Consider the following 12,179-nt stretch of genomic DNA (forward strand, 5'->3'; position numbering starts at 1 on the left):
GGTCATCTCGATGAAATGACGAAGGATTTCTTTATGTCGCATAAAAATAGATAAATATCTAGATACTTCATCTTATTTCTGATCGAGTCAATAATTATGGTGAAATCATCCTCAACGAATATTCTCTCAACTTGTAACTCCAGTCTTATGCAGGGAACGGGGGCGTAGTCAATTTTTATGTTAGCCTGAAGGCAAAGAAGATAGGATGGCTAAGCAGGGAATGGAGGCGTGGTCAATTCAACATTCTCCAACGCGTAGAAGTCCCATTTCTGGATGCGATGTTCGATATCCGCAGGATAGCTCCCCTCCCCAGACCCCTTGATCGAGATATCCTGAATTCTTCGAATATCGTGATCGAATCGATCGATCTACGGTGTCCCTAAGATTAAACAAGGACTTCAATTTCGGCAGCGCTAGGTCCGCACAAACGCAAAGTCGGCGTCGGGAATAAGATAACCGCTTTCCTTGCTCTCTCACCGGTGCTATAAAACCGGAAACCGTGATAAGATAAAGGAAAAGGAATAGATGCCGTAATTATGGTGGTGCTCTCTCTCTACCGCGGGAACCTCCACCGTGTTCCCGACGTCCCCCGGCGATGGCCTATGCCGCCGCCGGCCATCTCTCTCCACCACTTCAAGCTCCTCATAGGCAAGCGATCACTCGCACTCTCTCGCCTCGCGGCTGCCGAGGTCACGACGCTGGCCGGAACCCTAGACGCGAAGGTGGAAGGGAAGGGAAAGCAAGAACCCACGAGCGACAATGTAAGCGCCAAACCCGACTCCCTGAAGGCTGAGACTGGTTCCAATCTCAATTCCCAGACGCCGGATTCCGGGCAAAGGAAAGGGGGAGACATGGAGGAGGGCAAGCGGTTGCAAGAATCCGAGGGGACCAGCGCTCCAGCCTCAAATCTTCCGGTCAGTACCGCTGCCACGTTTCGTGGTTCGGCGGTCGGTGGAAGGGGGACTGCTGGTGCGAAGTTGGAGGTGAGGAACTTAGGGTGCTTATTCTTTCTTGATTTTTCGTCAAAATTTTTGTCCCTAGGTTCCAATTTTTCAGTCGGTTAACGATCTTGATCAATCCCTTATGCATTCATTGGCTATTGATTACTTTCTTTTATATAAATAACATATCTTTTTTGGTGGAAAGAGATCATAGACAAGTTTATTAGGGCCACTTGTTGCACGTAAAGATCCAGAATGCAAACCTTTTTCCCCAATACTGAAACGGTGGTCCAATACTCCAATCGGAGCAAGCTTATATTCCATAAGCGCGAAAAAGAGATGAGTGGAACAATTTATGCTAAGAAGCCATGGTACATGTTTTTATTTGGTTAGTTTAGGTTGCTACATGTCTTGGTAGAATGACTGCACTAACTTATTCTCTATGCGAAATGGGATCCATGCAGAACAAATTTATCCAGGGCACCATGTTTGACGTTGAGGGATCCATGCTGAATATATTTTATTTAGGGTACCATGTGTTTTTTTGGTAAATAAGGCATCATGCATGATGTTGATTGAAAGCAGGTAATTTTTATGTTGGATATGTTGGATACTTACCGGAAAGAAGGGTGATTAAAATTGATGGTGGAGTAGACATGGCTGGAATCATAGATGGGATTCTGGGATGGAAATACACTGCACTTGTTGACAAATTGAGGTTGTTTCCATATATTTATTGTGAGGTTTTGAAGTTAAACCATGAGAAATTGGTCATTGCTGGATGGTTATATTGCCATATTACTCTGCTCTACCATTTTGAGAACTTGCTTGCATGGCTAGATGACTGCCATTTTTGGTCACAAGCTATCATCAAATTTTTTTTAGTGACTTTTAAGTAGATCGAATCAATGCAATCTGATCTGAGTCAACAATAATAATAGAATAATGGTGCATTACCATAAGCCAAGGCGATTTTTAATAAGTATGGCATGGGGTGTCTTCCTCAGCATGAATAGCTTTTGTGCTTTACCATTATGCTAACTTGATGCTTTCAAAGATGAAATTCTTACATGTCCTCTGATTTTCCTTGGAAACAGTTTCTTTAATGTAACATAAGAAATGATTTTTTTTTTTGTCATTATATCTGAGGAATATTTACAGTCTTGAAGTTATGACTTAGATTACTTTGTTGCTGTGTTAGTTTCATTTATTTCAGGCAACTGCAATTTCCATCGGATGCCTACTAGTAACTGGTAAATGTAAATGATTTATGTGAATGATTAACATCACAGCAATCTAATTTCTAAGAGATAACTACATAAATATCTATGGGTATAAAAAACATAAGCATAAAACTGTATGAATCTGAACTTATGAGATGATTACTATCATAGCTAGTATCAGATGAAACAGGACTGCAGCTAGATATAACTCATCTAACTATTTGTATGGTTTGACATTAAATCTTGCAAATCTGGACTCAAATCTTGTGAACTTCCAATTGATTACTATTTTTCTGAAAATTACAGAAAATATTAATTTAATCATAGGAAATTGCTTCTTGAATCTTGAATCCCAGATCTAGCGTTCATGAATAGATATGGTAACACTCTTGAGTTATTTATTTTTCAAACCTCAAGTAGAATTTTACTTGCCTCTATCAAATGTTTAAAATTCTGAGACACAACTTAGACTTATGGATGTCATGTGCCAGTGGGGTGCTGCACTGCTTGCACAGTATGTAGTGTGTTATGAAGATGCTTTGGACACTTTGTGCAGCTGCATGTCAAGCAGTTTCAGGCAGTTGTTATTTGTGTTATTACGGCTTTCTATTATGGCACTGGCACAGTGCACAACTCTATGCAACCCGGTATTTAATTCCACTTAAATCCATGTGTAAATATGGTATTCTTGTACTTACTGTTGGAATGGTATATGAGTTACAATTTTGTGAAAAGAATAGTCATCCCAGATGAACTCTTAATTCATGTCAATTTCTTTAATTAGGTCTATAAACCTTGAGGTGGTTGTTGAAAAACACAGCTTAGAAATTTTAGTTGTCATTCCTTATTCTAAATCAGTTTTTTCCTCTTCTTTTCAAATGGTTCTTTTTTGTTGTCTAAAGGTGCATAAATTTATATTATAACCATACAGCTCTTTAATCTTGGTGCTTTTGTAGTTGGAAGAACCGTTTAAGCAGCTTATTCAGGCTTACTTTTTAGCTTGTAGTGTTAGTTATGTGAATTTGTAAATGGGCAAGCTAACAGATGTGCAGCTACCTTATCCACGTCTATATTTAATTTCATGTTCCAAACCAAAGCTCTCTTCTTCCAAAGTTCTATCTTGCTGAGGCTACTTGGATCTAGTAATTCTATTTTATAGTAGCCTTAGGTTTCAACATTGTTGGAAAATACCATATGTTTATATGGCCTACCTGTCTGTATAGAGCATTGTTTCTAGAATCTTGAGTATATATGTCTGATAAGGATTAAAATCCTTTAGTTTTTATCCTCCTACTAAATTAGTTTGGCTATCTTGATCGTTTCTATTTGCTAGGTAAGCAACAAACTGAACAATGCTGGTGACAAAGGGGAAAGGAAAAGAGAGTTGGAGAAGAAGTTGCAAGTCTTGAATGAGAAGAAACACCATCTTGTGCAAATGCTGAAGCAGGTCGCTTTATTTTCCAATTTATCTCATTTCATGTAGATATCAGTTCAGAAAGAGAGGAGCTGTTTTTTTATTTTTTTTTAAAAAAAATTCAGATATTTCATGATTTTAGTAAAGGAGATGATATGTATTAAATGACGAGTGTTTTATTAAAATACAAGCATGGGCTGCTAGGATGCTTTCTTGGTCTGACGGGTTGATTGAAATGATCTGTGAGAAGTGATCAAGGAAAGCTATAGCAGCCTTGATGAACATCCTTTAAGCTCTTAAAAGGCATTTATAGTTGTAATTACCTTTTTTAACACAATGCTAGGCAAGAAAAATTTTGGCTTCAATTTATTTTATATAAATAGTTGTCATAATGTGTACTTATGATGATTCATGCATGAATTTCTGATGAAGAGTGCCAGAGGCACCTTAGTTTGGTTTTTGAAAATAGATATCAGTGTGGATTTCATAATATGGACAATTTATATGTGATAGGGCTATTTTATTATTTTCTAATGCAACATCAGCATTTATTATAGTATGGAGTTTGAAATTTTCATTGTTTATATGTCCCCATAACCATTTGCTGTCAGTATTATTCAAAATTCATGAAATTTCAGTAAACATAGACCTATCTAATGAAAGGTGTCAGAATTTGGTATGTGGTTTATATGATAGGATGTCTCCTAGTGCACTATGAAGTAAAAAAAGTTTCTCTTGGCTTATGTCGACATCATGAATGATTTGTAGCCAACAAAATGCTTATTATGTGATTAAGATTCTTTTCAGTTGAAGAAATGATTAGATAATTATATGGACAAATAGATGTTATATAGTGGCATAAAACAGCTCGCATCATCATAAGAAATCAGTCATGGTATGGAAGGTATAAGCAGTCGAGCACCAAATAAGCTGACTTAGAAATTTACATTGAGAAATACTGTTGCTGAGATTTGTGATGATATGTTATTATCATGTCTATAAAGCCCAGATATGTTTCAAAAGGCCTATTTTTTTTTTTTTTTTTTGCAACCATAAAGTGTTTGCATGTATTTTGTCAAAATAGTTTTGAGCCCAACCATATGCGGCCGGACTGAAGCCTCTGCACTCTCTCTCTCTCTCTGTCTCCCATGCACACACACACACATTTGGTTTCCTACTTATTATGGTCTGACGAATCATTTGGGAAATAGAAGGAAAGTCCTGTCTGTTACCTCTCACATTCGGACCCTAAGCCTTTTTCCCTTTTTCTTTTTAAAGAAACTTGTCATGATTCTTCTCCTGTGTGAAGCAAGATATTAACTCTAAGTCCAATAAGCTTTCTGATTGGACTAGGTTTCCATTGCTGGATAAAATATGTCGAATGCATAGTGTCTAATTTTCGCAAGTTTAGTAATTCTAGGGTAATTACTTAGCATTGCAGCATCACCTTTAAACAAGATTAGAATAAATTGTGCGTGGGAGATGAGACTAGCTTGAAAATAAGATACATAAATGAAAAGATTCACATCCAAATATTCCATAATAAAACCAAGAAAATAAATGCATGAGAACGGACAAGTGTTACTGAATAGCAAAAGTAAGGTACATTTTCATCCATTTATTTCTTCAAAAGTTTGTGTATATTAATGTGTGCCAAAATCTTTTCCAAAGCACCTTAGAATAAAATTTCTTGTAGCACCAAGATTGTGCTGCATTTGAGATTATGACTTATGCAGAAAATTGCAAAATTTGAAGTTCCCTTTCATGTTATTTTGATTTGATTAATGCTCTTTTTTGGAAAGGAGCAGTTGAATTTATGTACACATTACCTCCACCAAGATTTTCCTCTTAATTGAATTGCATTTATTCTGGATAAAACTGTTGAATTTATCCATGTCATCCTAAAACTGGAATTTTTAGAATGTTTTGGTAAAATTGCACTTTGGTAATTTTCTGATTCTTCCATATTATTTTTCATTATAGTGGCTAATAATGGTTGTTATAATATCCATTATCTTTTCCAAAAGAAAATCAGCCAGTCAACAGTTTAGTAGGCAAAAAAGGCCATTATTGTTATCACGATGCTAAAGAATGGTTTTCAAAGGGGTCAATTATTTGAGAACATTGCTGTCTTTAAAAAAGCTTGGTAATTGTTCTTAAAAGGTTTCATTTTGCACCTTAGAACGGGACATAACTTGATACTGTTCCACAAATTAATTTTCTTCGTTATAGTCAAAAAAATTTTGAAACTTTGATATACATATTTAATGCTTAAAGGTCTGTGCGGATGTTTCTTTGAGTAGAAAACATGGAGTATTTCTTCTCACAGAATATAAATTCCTGTCCATTCCTATTAATTATCCATCTAAAGAAGGAAAGTGAGAGTTGCTAGTATATTTGCAAAACTTGTTGCTTGTTCTCAGACTCTCTGTGTATGATTTTTTTTTTCCCAAAATTATATTTTCCTCTTGTACAAGGACATCTGAAAAACTCAGAAATGGGGATTTAATCCAAGTTTGGATCCCAAAAAAACTCCCTAAATGGTCTTCAAAAATATTTGAAAGATGATATATAAAATATGCTCATGTTATCTTGAATAGGTGATAATTTGGCTTTTTGCCCATCTCCTATGTTGTTGTGATCTCCATTTTTGATTGTCTGTCCATTGTTACTTACAAATATGCGCCATTGGCTGGATCAGATTTCATATGAATTCATTGCTTTGGTGCTGTCAAGTTGTTACTTGGAATTCCTAATTTAACCTTTTTTTCTTTTTTCCTACGAAGTAGTTAGAAAGAAAGCTTTGTTCTCTTGGTTTTTTTATTGTTCAGTAAATATGTATCACTCACCCTTTAATAACTATTCTATTGGACTGTCCAACAGATTTTAAATGCAGAAGAAGAAATAAAACGACGTAGCATGCAGCCATCTGTTATGCTTGCTTCTATTCCCCTTCAAGCAGAAACTGCTGTTGACATGGGTTCTGTTACCAGACAAGCTCCCAAGATTAGTGTAGATGTAAATTTCAATTGTGATTTAGGTGGGGAATCAGATCTTGTGGGTAATCACATTACTCATGCACGGCAATTGCATCACTTGCAAAGTACATCTCCATTGGCAGCATCATTTTCCAGAACTCCATTTGGCTCTCTACAACATAACACAGTAAGTACTTGCAGGAGAAGAATGAGTTACAGTTTTTAATTTTGATTCAACACTGTTTGCATTAACAAATTTGGCTTTCTATACTAAATGTGCTTTGAAACTATTTTATTTTTCTCTAATATGGCCTTCTAGTTTTCTCAATTCTACCCTTACAAACTCATAACAATGATAGAAACATTTGTCCTATTTTCATCTCATGATAACTATATACAAAATATGTGCAGACATGCTTGGTACTTTCATTTTTAAGTTGTTTCTATTATTTGCTGCATAATGAGGTAGGCAATTGTCTGGCCAATAGCGATCTTCTCTGTGACTGCTTTATTACTCCTTTTTATGAGTATCTTGGTTCAGTCCCACAACATTTTACATGTATATAGAGTTATGCAGCTGAACCACGATATTTATTTGATCATGCTGAAGTTATTTGTTACTTGAAATATTTTGATTTTTTGTATTAAAACTGACAGCTAGAACTTATTTGGTAGATTATGATGAGAAGATCGAGGGTGTAGCATCCAATTAAGAAATTCTCATATGAAAACTGTTTTTATTTTATTTTATTTTTTTGCATCTCTGATTGGAAGGACAGTAATTCGTACATTACAGCTGCTTTCCTGATCTTATTTTGTTCTCTTTTATTATAAGGTCTAGAATTCTATGAATGGCTTCCCAAAAGGATTCATTGATCATGCAACTGAAAATGATGCTTAGCCATTAGCAAATACCAAGACCTTCATGGACATCTAACTGATGGTAAATTGGTTTAACTTTCCAGGATAAGTTTATGTCATGAAGAACATTTGGAAATAAATTTACATAAAATATGTATGATGCAGTACCGGGTTATAGAAAAGAATGCCAAATTAGTAAACTAAGAGTAAGTGTTGTTTAGAGTTCGAAACAGGAGAACTAGAAGGTAAGGTTTTGTATGTGATTTAAGATGCTTAGATCAAGATCGCTGGTTTGGATACTTGATGTACATGGTATACAATATAATTTATCTTAATAGTTGGTAGTGCCATTTTGAGATGACTTGATGCATAGGGTAGATACCTCCAAACCATATGATTATTTGGTTAGTAAGCATTATAGATGTTGTGGATCATCGTTATAGGTGAAAATTTTCATTTTGGCAAAGGAAATCCATTAAATTGCACTGTTGCAGATACATCCTAACATGTCCATCCAAACAAAAGATTGGAGGCATGATGAAAAATTTTCCGATAAAAAAATAAAGAGAGAATAAGGCAGTCTGCAGATTGATCCAAAGCATGTGTCCGACTATTAGTGGTAACTCCTCCATTCAGGAGTTTATCCAACTTATCAAAAAAAAAATATATATGAATTCCATGGGATTGGTGGTTCTAAAGAGAATGGTGGTTTGGATTGGAGTCCACCAAAGGAGAAAGGAACCCCGATGACCCTGAGAAGTGCTAAAGACTATTTTTGATACATGATATGTCATCCTCTTAACTGGATAAATTGGAAGGGACATTTTGAGATGACTTGATCTTTGTTGGTTTAGTTTGCAATGAGCATATTGCACCTTATCAAGGCCAATGACCTTCTTAACAAGGTTAGTATAGGCTGCACTTGGTTGGAATAACCTTATCTTTGTTAACACTGCTTGCTTCCTTTCTCTCCTGCACTTGGTTTTCACTCCCATTTTCAGAGAGTGGCTGCTTAAGGTGGCTATTGATGAGAACTGTAAATTTGGTTGTTCTTCTCCACATTGAACCTCAAACGCTGCAGCAAAATCCATGTGGGAGATTGCATCTTAAAATACATATTTTATCTGTGAATATATGTTCAATTCTTGCAGCTTCATTCTTGGACAAATGGTGTTGAACTAAGGTGTTTGTAGGCAGTGGTGGAAGTGCAAATGCCTAGTTGAAGTGGTTGTCGATGTTATGGAGCTGAAGTGGTAGTGGGGCCAAGACCTTATGTAAACTTGTACCACCCCATGTAGAACAATTTGGGTACTAATGTTGGCATTCACAAGTTCCTTGGTAATGACCTTAACAATATTATGCATAACAAACAGTATAAGTAGATGTTAAACAGTCAAGTAGGGTTAGAAGTTAAGCATTTTTGGCATGAAATAGCATCAAGAAAACCACTTTAGTTATACCCATGAATCACTTTTTGATAGTAGTTAAGCTTGGAAATACCAAGAAGGATATCATACTAAATGATCTAGGGTGGATTGCTTGGGAAATAATGGACCACTTGAGAAATATTTTGATAAGGGGCTTGTAGGATGAAACGTATGGGTTCAATACAGGTCAGACCATTAAACAGAAAGGATACAGGGCTAAGAGAGGAGGTGGTAAGGATATGTAAACATGAAAGAATGAAAGTACGGTGGACAGAAGGGGAAAAAGAGGAGAATGGAGTAGGACCAGTGCTAGAGGACATGGATGAGAAAGTCGTAAGATTTATCTTTAGGAAGATCAGATTGCAAACTTATACTCTTTAAATGCAGTGATACACCAATAGACCTTGCTTAAGATTATTTTATGCTTTTGTGGACCCTACTTGATCCATAATCAATGTAAATAATTTGGTAGTTACTAAACCTAATGAAAACCTGACTTAATTATTATGTTAGCATTATAAATAAAATTTGACATATTTTGGTAATAATTGGGAAAAAAATATTAGTTAAAAGCAAAAGCAAATTGAGACTGTCTTCTTAAGATTTATGCTCATTAATCAAATGTTTGCAACTTCAAGGTTACCATTGACTTCAATTATACTGAAGGTGATTATACCCTTTTCTAAGAGAGAGAATAATATTTATTCACCACCTTGTAGAGAGATAAATATAAGAATTTCTCCTAAGCTGTTTTGCAAAGTGAGGTTATTGGAATTCTTAAAACCCACTTTCCTCTTAATTTTATCAAGAGAGTGCCTGACTCCTTGGTAGATTGGCCTCTTTTGGATGAAGATTCATCACTAGAAGAAGACAAGATTGAGAAAGAGAAGAAGGTATTCTATTCACTAACCAATTGACCCCAAGGTGCCCTGCCCCTCCCTGGTGTCCCGCAACTTGGACTGTGCCTGTGGTGGGACCACAATGGGAAATGAGTCAAGATGACAAACAAAATGACTGACATGAGTTAAGATAATAGCAGGGTTATTGAATAAATAATTGGCATGGGATGGATTTGAAATTTTGATCCTTGCATGCTTGGCTCTGAAATCATTTTGATTTGCCAAGTGGCTCCAAGAGCTTAAGCTATAATAGGAAAAGGGTTCACAATGCATAGTAGGCCTAACATATTTTGTCTAACCTTTTGAGTCCATCTGTTGATCTTTGAGTAAAAGCTTTGTTAGAGATAAAAGGATATTTAGAAAAAAACTCATGTAAATTAGTAGTACTTTTTATTCATCTTTATACCTTTATTTCATTTTTTTTAAATAAATAAATTTAAATTAGAAAAGGATCCTACTGTGAGATATCCTCATTAATTATGATCCATGAACTTATGTGTACAGAAAATTAACTGAAGAAATCATCAAATAGAGCAAGTAATTTTTATAAAGAGAAATGAAGGGTGACCAACATGTACTATAGTTAAGCAGGTTAGAATTCTTGGAGATGCACCACCAAGACTCTATTTAATTTTTTATTAAAACTATTATTGTATGGATGGAATGGTCTTATATTTTCCCATATGTACCAAAAGTGCCAGTTGATATTTTATTTGGCATGTCATTCTGATCTGTAATGCACTCCACAATTGTCTAAACATATATTCTACAGGTCCAAACCCCTCGATCAAGTTTGGCAGCTGTCGGCCTCGGGCAGACGGCATCTAATGCATTGATGGGTGCTGCCATGGCTAGTCCTTCCCGCTTTGCTCCTGCTAGTCACCAGGGTCATGCTCCGAGTATGCCATCTATCTCATTACCTGGCACCAATTATGTGGCATCTTCACCATCACCAGCAACATCTGGAGGTGCGTCCTCCGTCTTCAGAGATTCTCGCCTCACCCACCCATGAAAAAAATATGACGTCCGTTATGCGGATGGTCAGCCAGATCATTTATTATATACAGTTTCCAAGCAACCATCGTGAAGCCTGGTCCTGGTTTTAGGAGTTGTCGTTACCGTCTTTGCCCGTTTTAGAAGTCCTATTGGCACCAAGGACTTCTGTATTTTGAACTTAGATTGAAATTACTGAGATGCAAATAGCACTAATGGGTTTTCCTTTCTATGATTATGCTGTTCTCGTCCCCCAAAATTTTAATTCATTATTTGTTGTGGCTTGTTTTCCATAAAACTCCTATATTGCTTCTGTATACTGAAGCTCAAATTAGTCCTTATCATACAGTAGGAATTTTTGTAAATATTCACTCTTAGCGAAATTTTTTGTGCACCGTGGGTGGCGTAGAAATTTAATGTGGAGTGCATCGCTTCATCCGATTGGTCCACGTAATCATCACTTTTTAACGTGCATTTATTGCTTGCTGATCGATTTTTTCGTTTAAAAATTTTATATGATGAAAATATTTTTATTTTTTAAAAAAATTATGATATTTTATATTTATATTATTATCTATATTATGACATCCTATGTCCATAATATGCATAGAATGTCATAATTTTTTTTAAAAAAATAAAGGTATTTTCGTCATTCAAAATTTTTAAACAAAAAAGTCGATCCGTAGGCATTAAATACGCGTTGAAAAGTGATTGGATAAAAATATCTTTTTCATATTATGATATCTTAGATCATATTATGCTGGATTATATTATATTACAAGATGTTATAATTTTTTCAAAAGATAGGGGTATTTTTGTTATACAAAATTTTTAAACGAAAAAGCTGATCTGCAGGCATTAAATACGTGTTGAAAATTAGTGATTACATGGACCAATCGGATGAGGTGGTGTACTTTATGTCGGATTTTCTATATCGCCTGCAGTGCACAAAGAATTTCTCTTCACTCTTATCATGAAGAATTTTGGCACATGATTTGTTTGTCGGCGGTTGGTCAAAATATTCTTTGAGGTAGTATTTTGATACTCAAATTTTATTTTTGAAATAGGGATATAAATTTTCAGTGAATACCTGTTCACTCTTGTTATTTTAGATTTCTATTCAATTAAAAAATTCATCAGCTCACGTAAGGTTTCCATCTAAAAAAAAACCAACACAACACAGGACATGTAAATTTTATGGAGTTATCCAATAGGTATATCATTACAGTATAATATAAGTTGTTTCATCCAATATCACACAGGCACATCTCAAAACAAAACAAAGGGTTGCCTCAAAATATATCTCTTTTATGGAGATTAAACATACAGAATAGAGTTCAAAATCAAGAAGCACAGATTAACAAATATTACAAGTATATCAACTGTGCTTTCAAAACATACAGTACAAACATAAAAAAACAACATCATGCATGGCTTAAGAAA

The 12,179-nt window shown here is 35.3% G+C and overlaps 1 protein-coding gene across 1 annotated transcript; it reads left to right on the top strand.

The window, feature by feature from the left end:
• Window positions 1-504: 504 nt before the first annotated feature.
• On the top strand, window positions 505-10,968 carry LOC105046446 (uncharacterized). Its single transcript, XM_010925036.3, has 4 exons — window positions 505-983; window positions 3,498-3,611; window positions 6,462-6,743; window positions 10,516-10,968. The coding sequence occupies exons 1-4, from the start codon at window positions 537-539 to the stop codon at window positions 10,753-10,755; spliced, it is 1,083 nt and encodes a 360-aa protein (XP_010923338.1). The 5' UTR covers window positions 505-536; the 3' UTR covers window positions 10,756-10,968.
• Window positions 10,969-12,179: the final 1,211 nt, after the last annotated feature.

Source organism: Elaeis guineensis, chromosome 6 (genome assembly GCF_000442705.2).
Source record: "Elaeis guineensis isolate ETL-2024a chromosome 6, EG11, whole genome shotgun sequence".
Classification (NCBI taxonomy): domain Eukaryota; kingdom Viridiplantae; phylum Streptophyta; class Magnoliopsida; order Arecales; family Arecaceae; genus Elaeis; species Elaeis guineensis.

Excerpts from the sequence above, each read along its gene's own strand:
- LOC105046446 (XM_010925036.3), top strand. The coding sequence starts at position 537 with ATGGTGGTGCTCTCTCTCTACCGCGGGAACCTCCACCGTGTTCCCGAC. Across the intron at positions 3,612-6,461 it reads TTGTGCAAATGCTGAAGCAG|ATTTTAAATGCAGAAGAAGA; the intron begins GTCGCTTTATTT and ends ACTGTCCAACAG. Across the intron at positions 6,744-10,515 it reads GCTCTCTACAACATAACACA|GTCCAAACCCCTCGATCAAG; the intron begins GTAAGTACTTGC and ends TATATTCTACAG.